We start from the raw sequence: 22,615 nt of genomic DNA, 5'->3' as shown, positions 1-22,615 counted from the left end.
AAGGTCTCTGAAACACTTGATATCTTTGATTTAAAACTTTAGAGACACATCCTACACCTAAAACAAAAATACCAGTGTCCATTTGTTTAGTAACACCATGAAGAAGGAGAAAGAATTCTGGACTGAATATCAAAGAGGTAGATTGTCTTTGGGTAGCATTTTATTTAACTTTTTCCCTGACCCATTAAAATTATGTGCATGTGTAAATCTGTAAGTGCAGATGTCTCTGTAGCTGGATATAAATGCCATTAATTTTCATCTAATTTTTTATTAGGGGCCAGCAAGGTGCTGCAGTGGATAAAGTTCTGGGCCTAGAATCAGGAAGATTTACCTTTCTGAGTTCAGATCTGGCCTCAGACACTTACTCGCTAGTTGACCCTAGGCAAGTTACTTAGCCCTGTTTGCCTCAGTTTCCTCATCTGTAAAAATGAGCTGGAGAAGGAAATGGCAAATGACTCTAGTGTCTTTGCCAAGAGAACCCCAAATTGGGTCATGGAGAGTCAGATATGACTGAAAAATGACTGAACATCAACAGCTTTTTCCCATTGACTTTAAAAAACAGAAGAATTAAAAATGCAAGACTGCTGAGAAGTCAATTTAGACATCTCATGTCTCTGCATGTCCTTTGCAATTCAACAAGTTTGATGTTAATGAAGCATCTACTTAACTGTGCTGTTCTAGACACTGATGACACTAGCATGGCAAATGGTAAATACTCTGACCTAGTTGAACTTAGAGCAAAGATCATCATCACACTAGTCTTTGAGAGTCAGCGTGGTCTAGTGGGTGGAGAATTGGACTTGGAGTCAGGAAGACCCATATTAAAATCCCACCTCAGGCAGTGTGACTCTGGCCTCCTTGGGCTGCGGTTTCCTCAGCTCCAAAATGAGGGGGGCAGGCTGCACTCAGTGGGGCCTAGGACCCCTTCCAGCTCTAGATTTATGATCCTACAATCAATACCTTTATTGAACACCTAGTAATGATGTGCCTGATGGTAGCTGTCACTCTGTCTTTGTCATATGAGATCAACTCTCCTTGGAGAATGCAAAAGCAGATGAAAGATCAATAAACTTGGTCCATATTAACCCATGAACTAGCTGATGTATCATAAAACATGAGGCCTGAGAACAGCTGGATGAGTGACAAGCTCTCTGTCTTTTACAGGTGTATGATGGTGATAATGAAAATGCCAATTTGGTTGGTACGTTCTGTGGTTCCACTCTACCTGCTCCTTTCATCTCTAGTGGCAACTTCCTCACAGTTAAATTTGTCAGTGACATATCTGTGGAAAGGGAAGGATTTAATGTCACATACACCACCCTGGACTGTAAGTAACTTGAAGGGATCTAAAATATTGAGAAAGCAAAATTTCTTACATAAAACTCGGTCTAGAACTCCTTGACTCTATAGAAGCTCGAACTGGCCATAATACAAATGGGACACCAAATGTATACAAAGCCAAGTCTCCTTTGTCCATAGTCCATTAAAACAAATATAAGATTGTGGGATAGTCAGTTCAGGGCAGCATCTTTTCATGAAAGTGCTTCCATGCTGGTGTTTACATGTTGTAATCATACAGCCTGGGTTTTCACATCTCAGTTCCACTACTTATTAGCTGTGTCCTTGGGCCAGCCTTTTTGAGCTTTACTTTACTCATCTGTAAAAGGGCAGCTAGGTGGCAAAGACTCCTCTCCTTGAGTTCAAATCTGGCCTCAGATACCTACAAGCTGTGTGACCCTGGGCAAGTCACTTAACCTGTTTGCCTCAGTTTCCTCATTTGTAAAATGAGCTGGAGAAGGAAATGGCAAACCACTTCAGTATCCCTGCCAAAAAAACCCCAAGTGGGGTCACGAAGAGTCAGACACGACCGAAATGACTCAACAACAACAAAATGGGGATAATGATGGTTGGCTCTCTTCTTTCTCAAAGTTGCTGTGAGTGTCAGACAAGATCACATATAGGGAAACACCATATAGATGTATGACCTCACTATTCTTTCTCTCTCTGGCACAGTACCATGTGGAGGAACATTCAATGCCACCTTAAGCCCACAGACCACTGCATCACCCGATTCTTCAAACCCCCTTTTCCCACTGTCTGTTTGCACTTGGATCATTGATGCGCCTCCCCAGCAACAAGTCAAGCTGGTGGTCCAGGCATTTCAGCTGCACTCTGAGGACTGCTCCCAGAATTATCTCCAAATTCAGGACTCCCCAGCGGTAATGATAATCACAGAACAATGAAATACCTTTCTCCCAACTCTGTATAACTGGTTTAGGTAAGAGTCATAGTTGAGGAGGAGAAGGAGAGATTCAGTCAATCAGTAAACCTTTATTAAGCACCTGCTGGGTGTCAGGCACTCTGCTAAGTGCTGAGGATACAAAAAGAGGCAAAAGATTCAGACCACATAAAGGCAGAAGGCCTCTTCAAGCCTTATGATTTGTGAGTTTTACATGGTAATCTCATTTTATTTTGCACGCTAGTCTCTATTTTATTGGACAGCAATTTAAGGGAAGCTTTTGCTAAAAAGCCTCTTTGGTGGGACCCAAGATGGAAGTCTCTTATATCAATTTTCACTCTCTAGTGAACAGTGGAGTCACATTGTATGATGTTTATTTGTAAAACTGATTTACATATGTTTTGTATTCATAAAGTTAAGCGAACATCATTATAATTTCAGTCTTCCATGAAACCATTCGTATCAATGGTCACATGTTTTTTGCCCATACCAGGGAGGGGCACTGTTATGAGATGAATGAAAATCAGCATTATTTTCTTCCTTCCATGAATAAATTGTTCATCTTCCTGAGTGAACAGGAACAGCAGGCCATGGCCACTCCGCATCTAGTTGTAAGCTCTTTTATACTGAACATCAGAGCTGATTTCTGGCAGAATGTTTAACTTATATTTCAATATGTGATTTAAATACTGCTCAAGTTTGCTTTTCATGAGAGCAAGACTTGATTTTGAATGACTTTGCATCTATTCAGTTTCAGAATGATCAGAGCCCGGTACATCGTTTCTGTAGCAAAGATGCTTCGGCTGTACCTGAGTTTTATTCTTCTCAGCGAACTGCTATTGTGGTTTTTAAATCGGAAGAATTCCGTAGTGACAGTAGAGTCACATTTACCTATCAAGTTGCAGGTGAGCATCAAAACAGATTCTTATGTTCTCACATAGACTTTGATTTCCACTGTTATTATCAGCATTGATTCCAATAAGTAAATTAGTCCTTGTTACTAATGATGTTCACCTACAAGGAGTGAAAGGGTTTCTCTGTAGGACCTAAGTTACAAATGAAGAATTTACACAGCTTATTGTAAGTCACCAGGTCAAGTCAACGAGTATTTATAAAGTACCTATGGTGTGTCAGGCACTGTGGATACAAAGAAATGCAAAAACAAAACAGTTTCTGCTCCCAAGGGGCTCGCAATGTAATAGGAGAGACAACATGCAAAAAACTACATACAAATAAGCTATAGACAGGATAAATTGGAGATAATCATAGAAAGAAGGCATTACCAATAAGGGCGATTAGGGAAGACTTTTTATAAGAAGGTGGCATTTTAGTGGAAACTTGTTGGAAGCCACAGAAGCCAGGAGATGGAAACAGAGCAGGAAAGAAATCCAGGCATGGGGGACAGCTGATGAAAAGGTAGAGTCCAGAGATGGAATATTTTATTCAAGGGACATCAAGGAGGCTAAATTAAAAATTGTTAGTCCAAATGACTGAGTACTGTTTTCCACTTGGAAGGTTAGTAACTAACACATCTTACTTCTCTAGTTAGAAATGTAACTGATGGTGTTGAGAGTTCGAAGAAACAATTTATTTGATACAGAGAAGCTTATTCCCCAGACTTGTGATCAGGCCATTCTTAGTCTAGATAAACCTAAAATTGTTAGTGATAAAAGCAAACAACAGCAACAATGAACCCTTAAACTTCTGGGCTTAGTTGCCAAAAAAATGGAGTCAACAAAAATTTTCCATTTTAATCAGAACTAAGCAGTTTTCCAAAAAGGAGTTAGTTATCTTGTGAGACGCTGAATGGCATCTGATTCAATGGTCATATAACCAAGAAAGTAGAGGAAATGAATGTCACAACCTCAGGTGTCCTAAGGAAAATATGTGCTTCCTACTAATATCTAAGGGATGAAACAGGAAAAAAAAAGTGACATGATTACTTCTGTTCATTGCAAATGCTGTGTTTTCTTCTTCTTCGCTCGCACCCCTCCCCCCCAAGATTGCAACAGAGAATATAACCAAGCATTTGGCTATCTGAAGAGCCCTGGCTGGCCAGAGAACTACGGCCATAACCTGGACTGCTCCACCGTTCTCCGAGCCCCATCAAACCACTCCATCACACTCTTCTTCCACTCATTCAATGTGGAGTCCACAAGGGAATGCACCAACGACTTCCTCGAGGTAATTGACGACCAAGTGTAGTCTAATTAAAAATTGGAACAACTTAATCTCAAAGTGAATGATCATTTGAAATCTCACCTTACAAAGTGAGATCTTGGGAAGTCCAAAAGTCACAAGGCAGCCGATAACATTGGCATTGAAGAAGGAAATGTGTTTTGGGGGGACTACACTAAAGAACGATTTAATTTGCCTGCTGAATATAAAACATTCAGGGCAGCAGCAATTTTCTACATGACAGTCCTTGGGTCACCTTAAGTTTGATCCTGTGAAAAAAATGTTAAATGCAGTGAGCAATATTGTTGAGAGAGTGTTGCCTAAAATACTTCATAATGACGGCCAATATTAGCCATGATTCCTTTAGGTGACAGAGTTGTGTTGATTTCCAAAGCCTGTTGGTTCTACGTCCATGACATCTCTCTCATCCATCTCTTCTTCTCCACTCATACATCCGCCACACTAGCCTGGGCCCTTACCACCTCTAGCCTACACCATGGCAATAACATTCTCTTTGGTCTCCATACCTCAAGTCTCTTCCCCCGCCCCAATCCATTCTCCTCACAGCTTCTACATGGTTATTCCTGGGGTAAAAGTCAAGTCATATCACATTCCCTGCTCAAGAACCATTGGTGGTTCCCAGTTATCTCTAGAATCAAATATAAATTCCACTGTTTGGCATTTAAAGACCTTCAAATTTTGGCTCCAAATTATTTTTACAAGTTTATTTCACATTGTTCCCCTTCACAAGGCAGCTAGGTGATTCAGTGGGTAGAGTGCCAGGCCTGGAGTCAGAATGACTCATCTCGTGATTTCAAATCTGGCCTCAGGCACTTGTACTAGATACATGACCCTAGGCAAGTCACTTAGCCCTGTGCATGTGTGCATGTATGTGTGTGTGTGTATACATACACACATATCTATATACACACAGTTACACATATATACACATATATTTTATATATACGTGTGTGTATATATACTGAATACATGCATATTTGTATAAATACTATATGTGTGCATATATACATATGTATGTGTGTATGTGTGTGTGTGTGTGTGTGTGTGTGTGTGTGTATGTATCCTGGTCAGGAAGTATAAGTGGATATTGAGTTGGGCCCAGAGATGAACAAGAGAAGGAGAGTGGGTTGGATTGACTTTGGGAAATTAAGAAACTTTTCAACTGACCCCAAGCTTTTTCCAGAAACAAAGACCCATTTTTTTAATACATACTATCAGTATTGCTATATAGGTGTGAGACATGTAGCATAGAAGTCTCCAAAGAATGGAAAATGTCCCACATCTGTGCAGTTGAGTAGGTCCCAATGGGTCTCAAAAGGCTGCAATACATAATGAGTGATGAACTCAGAAGCTGAGTAAGAGAAGTCATCCAGGCAATGGATAATGACAGGCTGGAGGGATTGTGTGGTGAGCTGTGACAAGTGGACAGATACAGTGCCCTGGTGTTTATGATGCTAGGGGAAGGGGAAGAAGGCCTCTGCTACATCAGATGGCCCCCTGTGCTGAACTTCTGCTAGGATGTGGACAAGATTGGCATCAGATGGGCAAGCCTGGAAGGGTTGCCTCACAAGCCTTTCTAACCCTTCCCTGGACCCCGACCCACCTTCGCCGTCAATCTTTCTCCTTTCCCTAACCCTAACTATACAGCGAAACTCAACCTTATGTGTTTGTTAAGACAATTCACATAATTCAAAATAATATATAGGGGTGGGGTATTTTTGTATTTTAGAGATCTTATTAAGTTTGATACTCTAAAATTCACATTTTGTCATTTTAAAATTTTACTAATCTGACTTTCTTTGTTTCATGGATACTGTATGTAGTGATCATGGGTCAGCATATAAGCCTAGGCTACCTGGGTCTCCTCTACAGGAACAGGGACTGGCTGAGTGTTCCTGCTTGCTCTCCTGCTGCTGTGGCTTCTTTCCTCCACCAGAGGGGGCCATTCAGTCTGCTTGTCCCTTCATCCCTCTGTTATATGCCAGAGCTCAAATTGGGGGGATATACTCAACATCACAACTTTACTAATAAAAAAACTGGATAAAGGAACAAGGGTCTGATAATATGTATTCATCTGACTACTGGGGAGTCAGCCCCAGCTCTCTTTTTCGGTCTACAGCAGCCCCAGAGCACACTTTTTTGTTTCGTTTGTAAAAGTGAAACCTGGTTTTGAGCATGTAAATATCTCTTAATAAGTAAATGGCTAGCTATGTTATTACTTTAAAGAGACTGATGACCTCACCCAAGAAAAGGCTGCTGAACCTTTCTTGTTAAATGGAATCAAATTCAGATCCCCCACCTCCTAAAGCAAGTCAGGTGATCCATTCATGTCCGATGAAAAAGGAGCCTTAGGGAGGTCCCCCAAATTCCACTTTTTCCTCATCCCTCCTATCGAGAAGAAAGTTGATTTGGCACGTCACTAACACCTTATTGTCAGGCAATGAGATATCAAAACATTTATTAAACACTTACTATGTGCTAGGCATTGTGCTAATGAGGGTAATGCCTCCTGCCTGGGAAGAAGCATTTTTGTGCATGGCATCTTCAACATCTCCCTTAGGTTACAACATGTAATCAACGTTGAAATTTTACAGTTATAAAGCCTATTCTCTGTAACTGATTTGCATGATCAGCATATATACAATACTAGGAGGTTCTGAAAAAAAAAACCAACCCCAAACCATTTCTAGAGGTTTTTTTCAGGCTGAGAAGGAGCATAATATAGTAAAAAATAATGCTGGACATGTATCTCCATTGTTTACTATGTGGCCATGGGCAAGTCCTTCTCTCCTCTCATTTTCCACATCTTTAAAATGAGGATAATAAGAAGACCTATGTCACAAGGTGGTACAAGCTAATAAGTGGAGGGAATACCAGAGAGATGGCATGGAGGTGGAGCAGGCCATCCCAGAGAGGGAGACAGAAGTGGTTCACTCTTGATATGATGGTTCCATGACTGGACTCCTCATTCACTGAGCTGGTCTGAGGATAGAATATTCCTGGAACCCTTTAAGGTTTCAAAGCTTTTTGCACATGTGATCTCATTTTAAATGCATATGGACTTTAATATGTGATTTAAGGGGTTTTTGTACCCTGCCCCTTTATATAAAGTGTGGCAGTGTGGATGGAGTACTGGGCTTGGAATCATGATGACTATAGTTTAATAGGGCATTCTCAAAGCACCTAAGTACTGAGTCAGCTCAAGGAGTTGGCAAAAATAAGAAGCTGCAATTTTGTATGTGGCTTTTTCAAACTCTAGTTCTGTTGACTCTTCTAGAGTGATAGAGGCAGGGGGTAAAATAGGACTGATATTAAACAGTTAATGACTTTGCCTTTTTTACAGGTAAGAAATGGGAGTGATGGAAGTTCCCCATTACTTGGCAAATACTGTGGCACTCAGCTTCCTAATCCCATCTTCTCTAAAAACCACCTTCTGTATCTACGATTTAAGAGTGACTCTATCCACTCAGGCCACGGATATGAAATTCTGTGGACGTCATCCCCCTTTGGTAAGCCATTAGATGCAGGCTATTCTTGCTCTTCCAGTGATAGAGTCAGTAAGAAAATCTTGGAATAGCTGCTGGGAAAAGCAAAAGACAAAGGTGGAATAATGTGTTTTCCAGTTATTCATACACTTGATTGAGGAAAGCAGAAGGGTTCACTTAGTGAAAATCTAAAAATTCCTGCTTAAATTTTATCTTTTTGTCACTACATTTTTATCCATTTTGATCAACTCTCAGGATAAAATGCATCTTTTTAGAAAAAATGCTAGTTTTTAAAACATGTTAAATATTATGTATATGCATGGATGTTTCACAATGACCATTCTGTCTCCTGAAATAAGTTAGAGACTCAGAAAGGTGCAGTAATGGGCCATTATTTATCATTAAGTGCATTGTCAAATCTCAGAGATAGGAAAACTTTGTTAATAGTTGTTTTTTCTGTTTTTATATAACATCAAAGAGTGAAAGATTGTTAGGTTATCACTATTATAGCCAGACCACGAAAGGAGAAGGAATTACCTCTTCATTCCAAACATCATGTGTCATAGATGCTGATGGAGGGTAGAAATCCTTCCTAGACAATCTCTGTATTATAGCTAATACATCACGGTTATTTCATAAATAAATATGGTTTTTTTTAATAATTTAATAAATATTAATAACTTTTAGATTTTTGGCTTGAAATTTGCCAGTCCTAGTATTAAGGTCAGCAGATGATGACTTTTTAGAATGGTACTAACTCCTAATCTTCATTTCCAGTCTTCCTTCCTATCCCTTACTGTCTTACTGTCTTTCATCCCCATCAGCTGCCTTCACATCACTGTATACAAATAGATCCACACAGCTAGAAACATAGAATTGTAGAATTGTTCCTAATCTTTCTTACTTTTCTTCTCACTTTCCCCTTCCTTTTGTTCTAAACTTCTCATTTGAGGGTAACAGGCCTGGAAGAAACTAACTCAGAGCCAGCTCTATTTAGAGACATGAAGCTGAGGGCCTTCCCCATCACTGTGGTTACAGGAGATCCTCCAGCGACCTGTAGAAGAGACGTCTTTTTGTAACTTCCTATATATATTTCACAAGGAACTTTAATTCTGATCATTGTGTGTATGTTGAAATCTGGCTAACCTCCTTCCAACTGTTCTTCCAGGCTGTGGTGGAACTCTCTATGGGGAGGCTGGCTCTCTTACTAGTCCTGGCTACCCTGGTACCTATGAGAACAACACTCACTGTGAGTGGACTATTGCTGCTCCTGCCGGGAGAACCCTTACAGTCAGCTTTTATTTTATCAGCATTGATGATCCAGGAGATTGCATCCAAAACTATCTGATTCTTTATGACGGACCTGATATTAGCTCTCCATCATCTGGACCATACTGTGGAGCGGTGAGTGAAATGATCTCTGAGAGCCACCTTTTATTTATTAAAAATGTTATATAAGATGTAGGTAACTTAATGTGCTAAGAAAAGCAAAGTAGCAAAATGAGAGCCTTTTTGGATAAGGTGTAGTTAAATTTTTCTTTCCATTTTGGAGGATTGAGCACCATCTAGAGGGCTTTTAACAACATTAACATATGTTCACTTGCAGTTTTTACGTACAGCATCTGAATGAAGTAGCCCAGTAAAAAGGCCACAGAAACATGGTGCCACCCAATGTAATTGCTTAAAATTGTAGAAATACTCAGACAAGAAACACAGAAAAACTGAACTAATGCTGAATACAATAGTTAAAAGAAACACAAGGAATACTTAGCTTAATCTCCTTATTTTGTACTGGGAAAAGTGTTTTGGGAGGATTGGTCTGAGTGATGTAAGACAGTCAGTGGGATAGAGTGGGAATATCACTGGACTTGGACTCAGGAGCGCCACGTTCAAGGCCTGACTCAGACACATACTACTTGTGTCTCTTAACTTCTCAGGGTCTCAGTTTCCTCACCTGTAGAATGGAGATACTAACACTCAAACTATTTACCCCACAGGGTTTTAAGGAAAGCAGAGCTCTGAGTGAGTTGTTATTATTAGAAATAATAATGATGTAAAAGAAAGTAGGCTGTGTAACTGCATCCTTATGGATAAACAGATGGAATTTTAATGTCTAGACAAACCATACTATGCACATAGCATCGTCCCATTATGTAATGCCAAAAGAAGAATTAAAGAGGTATTACATAATAAAATCTGATGTTCATATTTCACAAAAAACTGCAATGTGGCACAATGAATAAAGGATGGTCCTAGAACAAGGCAATTTAGGGTTCAAGGCTTATCTCTAACATCACAGACAAGTCACTCAGCTTATCCAGGCAGCTCTTTAAGACTTTCAGTAATAGATGGTGTGCTCATCTATACCTGTGGAGGGATTGTGAACTCTAGGAGCTTCTTACACTGATAAAATAACAGGCCCAGACCCATCAGCCCCACATCTACCCTTCCCAGAAAAATTCTGATAAGGGCAATGCTGCATGTAGGCTTAGGAGATGAGTTCATGAAAGGGGTTTGATATGTAATTACAAATTTGTAACCATTTAGAAAAGGAAAAAAATGTAACCATATAAAAATGTATACTGCTAAATAAATAATATTCCCTTGGAAGGCAGGGTGGCATAATGGACATCATAGATACCTTGGAGTCAGGAAAACCTGGGTTCATATCCTGTGTATAGCCTAATGTAATTACTTACATTTGGATGGTGAGAGATGGGTTTATTGATCTCTGTTGGAAGAGTTTCTGCACCAAGAGTTCCCTGTGCTGATGAAATCATAGATCTGGATCCAAAACCTCCCAGTTTTATATCTGAGTAGCAGTTGATCTTTTCCAGTATGCTATCACATATATAGCCATTATCTTAGTATTTCTTTTTCATAGCAGCCCTGTAAGACAGAGAGGAATTGTAATTCTTGCTCTGCCACTGACCTTAGACAAATCACTTAATCCCTCTGAGCTGATTTCTCCTCTGTAAAAGGAGGAAGTTGGACTAACCGTTTTCTGAGGTCCCCTTTTATCTCTAAAATCCCATGATTCATTCACTTGGTGTTTAGATTTTAGTTTAGATTTCTTACATGAAGACTGTAAGACAATGTTCTTCATTACAATGGAAGATACTTGCATGGAAAATACTCTTTGTATAAAGAATTAGAATTTTTCTTGCAATATAAATTAAGTTGAATTACTATTGGGTAAATACCTCATCACCAATTGCTTCAGAATTTGGACAACTAAAAAAATAAGGCAAAGGAATTTTAACGGTTACAAAAAGTGGATCAAATTAAAGCTAAGGAACTATCAGATTTTTATACCCAGTGATGAATAATGAAGGTAATGCAATAAAGGACATATAAGCCATATAATACTGTATTGATAATATTAATACAATAAATAACATTTAACTGAAAAAAAATTCATTGCCCTTTCTACTACACTATCCTACCTTTAAAAGGAGAGATATAGGGGCAGCTAGGTGGCACAGTCAATAGAGTACTGACTTGAATTCAAATCCATCCTAAGATACTAGCTGTGTGACCCTGGGCAAGTCACTTGACCCTGACCACCACACCCTCCCCCTCCCTCTCTCTCCCCGCCAAAAAAAGTAGAGGCAGCATGAAAAGACTAGACTAGAAGCCAGGAATATCATTGTCAGTGATTCTTTATGACCTTTGGCAAGTTATCCCACACCTCTGGGTCTTAGTTTTCTTACTTTCAAATATCAGGAATGAGGGAAGACATCTCTTCAGTTTTCCAGTTTTAACATTATAAGATTTTCTTTCCCAAGCCACTCTAGGCCAGTGCCATCTCTCCCTTTTCTGAACTCCTCTATACAGCTTATTGTCCATGCCACAGTAGGTGGCATAGGAAGGATCAATGAAAATTTAATAATGTCTATCCATGTAGTGCTTTTACTTATGTGATCATCTCTAAGAAAAATGCTTAAATTTGTGAATATCTAATGTCTTTCTTTCTTTTTTAAATTTTAGGATACAAATATAGCTCCATTTGTAGCTTCTACTCATCGTGTCTTTATCAAATTTCATGCTGAGTATGCAGTTTCCCCATCAGCCTTCCAATTAACCTGGAGCAGTGTTTAGATGTTCAATGCACTCTTTTTAGTTGGCACTTCGGTTCTACTGAAGAGATAATCAGCTCATAAAGTGTTTGACAGAATGCTGCTATTGTAATAAATGAAAGTTGAACATTATTTATTGTCTAGTTCTGTTGTTAAAAACAACTTGTACTTTCATTTCTTCCATCATGAAAAAATATTTACAACCATTGGATGTAAAGTGAAATCTCCTGGAGCTTTAGATATGCTATATTTTAAATTATGTTTCGTAATTTAAAATAAAAATGTTTCTTAAATGTTTACTTAAAAGGCATGTTAAAATTGTTTTGCAAATCTAAAAATGAAAAAAAATTTGACCAGAAATGTGTTTTGCATTATAAATGTTGATCATGAGAAAATAAACCTAACATAGCAAGATTTTAACAATTGTGCTATATTAATTTTTGAAGTTCACTAAAAATGTGGTAATTCACTATATAAACACATATACATGCATACTTTATTGGGTCTCTGAGGTCATTAATGGGGGCATTCATACCAACAATGGAAGCACTTGCTTTGTTGGGGCAGAGCACATCTACTGTACTCCAGCAGTAGCAGCCAGTTGGGAACCAGGGCCACCAGTGTGTGTGTGTGTGTGTGTGTGTGTGTGTGTGTGTGTGTGTGTGTGTGTGTGTGTGTGTGTCTGTGTGGTGGGGGGAGGGGGGAGACAGGGGTTCAACACCTCTGAAAAAAAAGGGACTGACATCCAACTAAAGCCAGTTATCTCATTATCATTACATCACCGGCCCACCTTCTTTTCTGATCCCCTGTGACTTTGATGACACCTTCTCCAGAAGGTAAAGTCACTGTTGGTGACATGCTGCAGCATACTTGTACTCACAACATATGTTTTCATTGATCTAGCTATCACTCGCAATTCTGAATCCTGTAAGACTGGTGTTCCATGATTCACATCCCAATAGCAACAGATGAATTTTTCTAGAAGCAAGAAGTGTGGGATCATTGAAAGTATTGCACATTCTCCCAAATGTAACTTGGACAGAACTTTTTTCCTCTTCAATTCTAGACCTAGACACTTGTTCTTGAACAAAATGCATTTTTTTCCTTCCTTTTTTCCCTACAGTGTGAATAGTTACACCAATCTTTTTTTAAATGATTATGAATTTAATTGAGAAAACTTTATAATGTTCTGGAGCTTAACTATATGCAATGAGTACAATCTCATCTGCAAATACAACTTCAATATCAATAAAAAGTTCTCTTCCATTTGAATTCTTCCCAAGCTTTTTCTCTACAATACTGATGAAGACCTCAGAGGAGTATACGTCTCCCTTTTTTATTCCACTCTTTATATGAATTGATACTGAGCGAGCACCTTAGGGACTATGGATTAACTGCTTGAAGTTACCAAAGATCTTAGGAGAAAGAAAAGAAAACTTAGTTAAAAACCATGGGCATAAGTAGGTAGCCCAACAGGGAAGATGTTAGTAACAGAAGGGAAGATTACCTAGAGGAGATTTAAATGGGTCCAAACATTTCTGAATAAATAATGCAAAACAAAGTAAAATCAGTCAACACTTGATGAGGCAGAGAACCCTGTGGATTCCCAAGAGAGCATGGAACTACAGCAGTAGGTCCTGAATGCTTTAAAAGATAACTAAGAATTGTGGAAATAGAATTTATGGCCTTCACAAGCAGAAATAAATGAAAAAAGAGAATAACTTGAATTCATAGTGATAAGTCTCAAAAAAGAGAGGATAACCAACTGGGTGTATAAATGCAGAAGTAAAGGACTATCCACAAAAAGAAAGCAAATAGCAATAAAATTAAAAGAAAACATGATTTATATGGAAGCAAATCAATGATAGGATGTGCAGAGATAACTTAAAGATTCAACCTCTTCCAGAAGAACACAAGTCAAAAAACCTGAATACGACAGTGCAAGAAATAATACAAGAAAACTGCTCAGAACTTCTGAACACAAAAACCAAACTCAATCAAAAGAATCAATCCACAGCTCACCTCCAGAAAAACAAACAAACAAAAAGCCCTATGTGGCAAACTCCAAGATAACTTGAGGTTAAATCAAATAATTCTGATGACAAGTAGCAAATTCTTCAAGCAACCAGAAGAAATATCTTAAATATAAAGGAAAGGGAATTTGAATAATGTAAGAGTATTCTGGACCCACCAGAAACGACAGAAGGAAATGGAATAATACTTTCCAAAGAGCAAAGGAGGTCAAGATCCAACCTAAGGTGGTATACCCTGCAAAGCTGAGCCTCATTATCAATGAAACACTGCCCCACACACAAAAAATGATGTTAGCAGATTATTTGCTTCGATATACTCCAGATGATAGAAATGCAAAAAAGCTAAACAAATCTGGCAACCAAGGATGGCGCAAGTAATGGAATAAATTACCCCAGAAAAAAAGAGGGGGAAAAACTGGAAAAAGAGACAGACACCTATGGAGTTAAAAACAGCAGCAGCAGCAGCAACAGATAACAAAATGGAAACCACTAAGAGATTCCTTTCTAAAAGGGCCCAAGAAGACAAGGGTTGATGGTGGAGGGACAGGTCTGAAACCTCATGGATTAAATCTCAAAGCACATGAATCATTTTTTTTTGTGGGAATGAGCCGCAGACTGTGAGAGAACATAAAATGGGAGAGGGGAGGAAGAAAATAGAAGGGGAATATGTGATATATCCTAATCAAGTTAATGGTAAAAAATGAAGGGAAAGTAAGTCCTATGTCTCTTAGGAAGAAGAGGGTCTACTGGAAAATGGGTGAGGTGGCAAAAAAGGAGAGACTGAAATGGGGGAAGAAAATGGGTAATTTTGATTTAGTGTTGGGAAGAGGTTCCACTGAAGATTACGACTAAAGGAGTAGAAAGCAACCTATATAGGTTATGGAGACTTTACAGTGGGTATAATTTGCAGGAATTTGGTGCTCAGTGAGACTACTATCAATAAAACCATGTTGTACCTCAATGGATGGATACCATCTTGCCTCAGAAGACAGGGAATCTAGCTCCTAGGGGCAACTATCCAGAAAAGAAGGAGGCCATGGACCCAGAGTCTTCATGGAAAATGGGGGGAAATAATCATGGAGAGGTCAAGTGAAAGTAATGAAATACACAATCAGGAATACTGGGAAAATATCTGCCATTGGACAATACTTCTAGGCTCTCAGTTTCCTAAAGGAGTTGGTACGTCTAAGAACAAGACAGAACTGAAAAAAAAATGTGGTTTGGGATAAGATTTACAAGGCAGTGATATAGAAACTAATTAGAAAGCAGAACTCAAAATAGGGAACTTAAAAGGTTTAATTCCATGAGGAATACAAAGACTACAGAAGAAATAAGGACCATGAATCAAAGCCTAAAGTATAGAATATATATGAAGGGAAGAGATTTAATGAAGAGAAAGGGGAAAATAAATCCATTTTAGAAAAAAAGGTATGTAATTTAAAAAACTAACAAAACAACTTGAAGAGAAGAAGGAGATTTTATTTAACTACTTGAATAAGAAAAAAGAGCAAAAGAATTAGAGAAATAGGTAAAAGGAGGAAATAAAAAGGAATTAATAAGTAAAGTAAAACTCCAAAACTACAGAAAGGGGTGACAAATGGGAAGAGAGATTGAGAGTGAGGGAAAGAGAACCTATGGAAATAGGGTTTCCCTAAAGTACTTTAATAAAAAATAACTAAAGAGACAAAGTATTATATATATAAAGAGGAAGATAAACAAAAAATCCTAATGCAAAAAAATTAGACAAATTGAGGAAAATAGAAGCTCAACTCATAATTTTAAATGTGAATGGATTTTAAAAGTCCGATAAAAGGGAAAAGAGTGACAGATTGGATTAGAAAATAAAACCTCACAATTTGTTGCTTACAAGAAATACATCTAAAAATAAACATATACACAGAATAAATATGAGGGGATGGAACAAAATTTACTATGCATCAACTGAGTAAAAAAATTCAGGAGTTTTAATCAAAGTAAAAACAAAAATTTATAACATAAAAAAGATAAAAAGGAGAAACTATATTATGCCAAAAGGAAGCATAGACAACAAACATGTCACCATTAAAATTATATTCTCCAAATACCTTAGCATATAAATTCATAAAGGAAAAATTAACTGAATTACAAGACTATAGACAGTAATCCAATAATGGCTAGAGACTTCAATGTCCTTCTCTTAGTTTTGGACAAATCTAATAGAAAGCTCAACAAAAGGGAAAATAAAGAATTGAACTAATGGATGGAGAAACCAGAGCTAAAAGACTGATATCATCTGCTTAATGGAAATACTAAAGAAAATTTGTATTTCTTAATACCACATGGAACTATGAAAAATTGATCATGAATTAAGGTACAGAGATATATATATATATATATTGTAAGTAGATGTTAAAAGACAGAAATATTAAACACATCCTTTCTAGACCATCATGCAGTAAAAATGCTAATCAATCCCAGGTACCCAAACAAAGGACAAAGGGAGACTTAATGAAATCATAAACAATGAATGATCAAAGAATGAAGCATAAGAACAATTAATAATTATGTAAAAATAAGGGATGAAACAACATACCAAAAGCATTGGGGAAGCAGTGGCCCAACCTCCTAGCCAAAGACATGGCAACCATAGAAAAGGGAACACTATGGACAAATAGTGGGAGTTCCAGAACCCCAGTCTCCTGGATGGAGAAGGGGGTGGTGATTCCTGGATAGAACCAGCCTCACAGTTTCTTCTCTAACAACTTCAGGTGTATTTCCTTTCAAGGGTAATTCAAACCACAAGGTGGTGCTATAAATCTGGGAGACAGAAGACAATTACAATGACTGTTATGGGTTACTTAGTGAAAGTTACACATTAATGCATTTTTCGTGGGGTAAAATAAAAGCTGTCCTATATCTGGTATGCCTTGTTACCACAAGTGCTTGTGTGGGATCTCTGAACCCTTTTATCCATACCAGTGGAGATTTATAAATAAAATATACTCTGAGATTCCCCATAGGTGACTGACTCTGAGTGAGATAAGAATGAAAAAAAGCATTTTGAGGCATTACCTCAAATATTGGATTGGGTTCAAGTCCAGAGAAGAAGGTAGGGGCCCTGGGTTACATCTAGTACTACTTACATGAACCTCTGTTATACAGCAAAGCCTAGTCTGAGAATTATGATTTTTTTGCAAGCCCTGCACACAGATCATAGGATCACAAATTTAGATGAGGAAGGAACTTTACATATTCATTTGTTCAAACTTGTCATTTTATAGATTTTTATAAGATTAGGCCTATTGGTCTTGAGACCACCATGAGTCTCCCCATAAGGGAGGCAGTAGCTGATAGAATCTGTGCATGGGAACCATGGTTGTAAGATCAGGCCTGATGTTCTCCCCTTAAGGGAGGCTATATATAAGCTTATAGACATACTTATGGAAAAATACTGAAAATGTCCTTTTTTGAAGGTTTATATAGCTGTCTCTCTCAAATGATATTTTGTTTACTACCAGCTCATTTTACTCCCTGATGACAAATCCCCAAGATACTTTCCCCTTATCCCTGATAAGAAAATCAGCCAGATCCAAGGGGGCTACCCCAAATCAGAGTGTGAGAATCCTACTCTCAGAAGGGCAACTTGGAGCCCTTCCTGCTTAATGGACCCTGCTTAATGGTCTCTGTGCTCCTCAATGCAGTGCCACTTTTATGTGAGTTATACTGTGTCTCCAGTCTCCTCTTCCCCGTTGCTTGTAATAAAGATTTGCATTGAAATGATTCCCATTGTGACCCACAGCCCTTTCCTTATGCATAAGTTGCACACTTGGACAAAAATTTAAGCTATTGACATCCGCACCTGCATGGCTGGTGGGGAGTGGGGGGAATAGGGCACCGTGAGCCCAGTTGCAGAAAGCAAGCGTCAATAGGGGAACCCTAGGTTTTCCCAGGACTAACTCCCTAATGGCAGAGGACTATCAGGAAGTTAAGTGACACATCTAAGTTCCCAGAACTTAAGACTGAGACAGACAGACATGTCTTACTCAAAGTAGAAGGGATCCGAGAGAGCATATAGTTTAACCTGCTCATTTTACAAAGGAAACCATGGCCCAGAGAGGCTAGTTTGTCTGTGGTCTCGTGCCTAGAAAATATCAAATTCAAGTCAGGTTTCCGTTGCTTGACACTGCCTTTCTAGGTGGGATGTATGTTAAACACACAGACAAGTATGACATGGGCTTTCAAGTAAGGGCAGCTCAGTTTAGATCCCACTCCCAACACTACTTGTGTTTCCTTGAGCAATAAATTAACAAGAAATTTAGTTGGTACATTCATAGCACCTTACTGGATTTCAGTTTTCTCCCTGTAAAATTAAGGGGTTGGATTAGATGACTTCTTAAATACCTCTAAAATCTATAATCCTTACTCTCAACTTGGTCTACATGTCATTTAAAAATGTGGATGAGCATAGTAGATGCCTTAAACATTTATCTTTGTTCCCCAGCTGGAAAAGTTGTTAGACCTTTGGCTGAGTCAACACGAGTACATGGGGTATATGTATAATAGCTAACAATTACGTAATACCTACTATGTGCCAGGAGCTTTGTAAATATTATCTCAATTGATTTTTACAACTACTCTGGGAGATAGGGACTTTTATTATCCCCATTTTACAGATAAGAAAACTGAGGCAAAGAGGTGAAAAGACTTTCCTAGGGTCACAAAGCTAGTGTCTGAGGACAGACACAAACTCAGGTCTTTCTGACTCTAGGCCCCAAGCTCTGTCTACTATGTCACCCAGTTTCCCAACAAGTTTTATTACTATACATTTTAGTCTTCTTTTTCGATCAACAATTATTGGGCTTGCTTCTTCACATGCTTTATTGGCTAATGGACTATGGTACTAACTGCCTCAATAAGTTGACTAGCTGAGTTTCAAATGGAATACCTACCTGTATGATTTCTGGGAATGTATGCAGTACTATATACCATATTTCCAAACACACTAGAAAGAATATAACTTTTAAATTATTACTTTTATTTCCCTGTGAATGAAGGAGCTGAGAATTGTTCTTTGGGTGGGAGGTGTAAACAGAGTGGAAGAGACAGATGGTAGCCTGATGAGAGAGGCTATTACATAAAAGTCTTGAGGGAAGTTTAAGCTTCCACACACATTCACCTATTTCACAATTTCAAGAAGCCCAATATCCAACTTCAGTTTTGCTTAACACAGTGGTTAACTTTTTTTTTTTTTACATCATGTACCCTTATGGATACTTCTTATGAATAGTGTTTTTATTTGCATAAAATAAAATATATAGGATTACCAAGGGAACTGTATTAAAATAATTGTCAAAATAGTTCTTTAAAAAGTTAACAGACTCAAGGTTAGGACTTACTGATTTAAAACACGATTTGAGGTTTAACCCACTTAAAAGTCTCTTACAAGTGTGGGGTCATCAATTGTGCCCCCAGGTTAGCTTCCAATTTTTGAAGATGAAGAATGTAGGTGTAATATTAGCATATTACAATTAGATAGATTTGGTAAAAACAAACAAACTTGCTGCTGTGCAAGTTATCTTTTAAAACAAGAGTCACTGGCTTGACCCCAAATTCTAAGATATTCATCTAGAGCACCACTCCCTAGGATCCCGTCTTTTCTGCTCTTTTCCTGTAGTCACAGAAGTTTTTTTTTTCCTCCCCAAGACAAATATAATAACTAACCAACTTCATGAGGAAATTGCTGTCTGAGAAACAGCTGAAATGGTATTAAAAAAATTGAATACATAAGGGTTCTTAACCTGGAGCCTCAACTTTTTAAAAAAAGTTCCTTTGATAACAATTTCAACCTGATTGGTTTCCTTTCAAATCCTATATATTTTATTTGATGCATTTAAAAGCAATATCCTGAAAAGGAGTCCAATGTTTTCAGCCAGTCAACATGAACAAGCATTTATTGAGCACTTTCTATTATGCACCAGGCACTGCCCAAGGGCTCCATCACAGAATACCCGTTAAGGCAAGGCAAGTTTTTGAAGCAAGATGAAGGAGCCCCCTTGTCTAAATTCCCCAACCCTCTCAAGGCCAATGATAACGGAAGCCTCCAGACACTTTGCTGGGATAGTTCATGGGATTCTGTCTTTGGATCCAATCAATTAACATTAATTAAAAGCCTACAATGTACCAGGCACAGTATGCTAAGCGGGGGTGGGGGGGGGGTGGGGAGGGTTGGGGGAAGGTACAAAAATAAGGCAAAAGTCCCTGCCCTCAAGAAGCGTACAGTCTAATGGGGTAGACAACATGTAAACAAATGTATACAAAAGCTACGTAAGGGACAAATCAATCCATAAGCATTAAAGTGCCTACTATGTTCCGGTCAATGTGTTAAGAATTGAGAATATAAAAAGAGGCAGCAATCCCTGTTCTCAAGGAGCTTACTATCTAATGGGGGGGGGGGGACCACGTGCAAACAAATCCATACAAAGCCAGCTGCATACATGATAAATAAGAAACAAAAAACGCTTCTTAAAACCATGGTAGATAACGGACCCAAAGCTGCACAACCTTGTAATAACACAGGCTCCGCCAAGTGCAGGGGCCGTTTGTTGGACTTCCTCACAGTTTCCTGCTTCCAATGAGGTCTCCGCTGCCCCTTCTCAACGGATGCCGGCCGACTGGACATGCGCAAGAGCTCGTACGCACGCGCCCTCGGCTTAGCCAATCAGCATCGTAAGAGCGAACTCCTAGGGGCGAGGCCGAGAGCTGAGCGGGGCGGAATCTGAGGCCAGGTCCACTGAGGTAATTGGTCCGCCTGGAGCGCCACATTCCGAGATGGGGCGGAGCCTCGCCCCGGGGCCCTGGCCTCGGAGCAATTCTCCTAAATTGGGAAGAGTCCTGGGTTTCTCTGGTGCCTGAGGAGGGGCGAAGCTGAGAGCGGCGCCGTCTGCGCTTGCGCCGGGGTCCGGGACAGGGCGTGTTTACTCTCGTGGGCTCCGGGCTGATCTGTGTGGGATCCCCTAGGCTGCTGCCTTCCACAGTGAGTACGGGTGGCAGTGAGGGGCGGGGGCACCCCTCTGCTGGCCCCACGACCTGGGGACGGGGCGCGGGGAGCAGGGGGCGGGTCCGGACCCGTCCGCCGTCTGGGCTGGGCGTGGGAGGGGACTCCGGGGCGGCCGCGGGTCTCGGGACCCCCCGGCCCACGCGTGCCGTGCTCCTTGTTTGTGTCCCCGCGCAGACCATGTCCAAGTCTTTGAAGAAGCTGGTGGAGGAGAGCCGGGAGAAGAACCAGCCCGAGGTGGACATGTGCGACCGCGGCATCTCCAACATGCTAGATGTCCACGGCTTGTGTGAGTAGCCCCCGGTCCGGAGCAGGGGCGGGGGGCGCCCCAAAACTCCCCCAAGCATTAGAGTTGGCGAGGGCTCCGCTTGCTTCTAAACGGCCGACAGCTCCTCTGTCGGGCCACTCTCCCTAACTTTAACTCCTATTCTCTTTGCACCCATCCCGACCGGTTTAAAGTAAAGTCATAGGTCTAGGGTGGAAGTGACCACAGGAGCCGACTGTCTACTAACCCCCGTGTTACCGGCGAGGAAACTGAGGCCCAGCCGGCTTGAGGGGCTTGACCGCGATCATCCAAGACGAAATTGGAATCTAGGTCTCCCCACTCCAGGGCCAGAGTCGTTCCACCATTCCACTCCAATCCATGAGTATTTGCCGTGCCACAGAGAAGTGCCATGACGGGGTTAATAGACTTCCTGAAAACTTGACGTGACTTACAAACCAGTTTTTTTTTCTGATTTAGAAGGAATCAATATAATTTTTTGTTTTATCATTTTAATTTTTGCCCAAATTTTACCATATACCAGACAATTACACTAGACCCTGATCAAACATTTAGCCCCGCTAAAGTTAACTGGATCATCTCTAATATTTTCTCTAGCTCAAAATATAACATGATGGTGAATGTATATTTTTATAAAAATATCCTTTTGTACATACTAAAATGAGCCACCATGGCAAAAAACAAAACAAAAAACACAATACACTTGAATCCCAGTCCATTGGAGAGAATTGAAGACAAGGGTTCTTAACATGGTGTCTATGAAGTTCATACACACGCACACACATATGCATGTATGTATGTGTATACATACATAGACACATACATACCTACACTTACACATATTTTTTGTTGTTCGGTCATTTCAATTGTGACTCTTTGTAACCCCATTTGGGGTTTTCTTGGCAAAGATACTGGAATAGTTTGCCTCTAGCTCATTTTACAGATGAGGAAACTGAGGCAAACAGGGTGAAGTGACTTGCCCAGGGACACACAGCTAGAAAATATCCGAGGTCATATTTGAACTCAGGTTTTCCTGACTCTAGGCCCAGCACTCTATCCACTGGGCCACCTAGCTGTCCATACAAAAACATATACATCCCATATAATGCTATATATACACCCACACACAGGTATATGTGTGTGTATATATACATATATGTATCTATACGTGCACATATATAGACACATGTATGCATACGCAGATAATTTCATTTCAATATAATTGTTTTCTTTTGTAATCCTATGTATTTTTGTGCATCTAAAA

At 39.5% G+C, this 22,615-nt stretch overlaps 2 protein-coding genes across 3 annotated transcripts in view; both read left to right on the top strand.

Annotated features, from left to right (window-relative positions):
- CUBN (cubilin) overlaps window positions 1-12,071 on the top strand; it is a 299,579-nt gene extending 287,508 nt beyond the window's left edge. Inside the window, exons 61-67 of the mRNA XM_036760230.1 lie at window positions 1,165-1,327; window positions 2,014-2,219; window positions 2,997-3,144; window positions 4,242-4,423; window positions 7,782-7,947; window positions 9,092-9,327; window positions 11,914-12,071. Coding sequence (XP_036616125.1) covers window positions 1,165-1,327; window positions 2,014-2,219; window positions 2,997-3,144; window positions 4,242-4,423; window positions 7,782-7,947; window positions 9,092-9,327; window positions 11,914-12,024 — 1,212 coding nt within the window. The 3' untranslated portion in view covers window positions 12,025-12,071. The remainder of the gene's footprint in view (window positions 1-1,164; window positions 1,328-2,013; window positions 2,220-2,996; window positions 3,145-4,241; window positions 4,424-7,781; window positions 7,948-9,091; window positions 9,328-11,913) is intronic.
- An 8,679-nt stretch (window positions 12,072-20,750) lies between these two features.
- RSU1 (Ras suppressor protein 1) overlaps window positions 20,751-22,615 on the top strand; it is a 236,079-nt gene continuing 234,214 nt past the window's right edge. The window contains exons 1-2 of one of the 2 annotated variants that reach the window (XM_036761372.1): window positions 20,751-21,047; window positions 21,246-21,357. In XM_036761372.1, coding sequence (XP_036617267.1) covers window positions 21,249-21,357 — 109 coding nt within the window. In that variant the 5' untranslated portion in view covers window positions 20,751-21,047; window positions 21,246-21,248. The remainder of the gene's footprint in view (window positions 21,048-21,245; window positions 21,358-22,615) is intronic. The other variant, XR_005010507.1, reaches the window with a different exon arrangement.

Source organism: Trichosurus vulpecula, chromosome 5 (genome assembly GCF_011100635.1).
Source record: "Trichosurus vulpecula isolate mTriVul1 chromosome 5, mTriVul1.pri, whole genome shotgun sequence".
Classification (NCBI taxonomy): Eukaryota; Metazoa; Chordata; class Mammalia; order Diprotodontia; family Phalangeridae; genus Trichosurus; species Trichosurus vulpecula.
The sequence above is the reverse complement of the archived record's forward strand: the minus strand, read 5'-3'. Positions and strand labels throughout refer to the sequence as shown.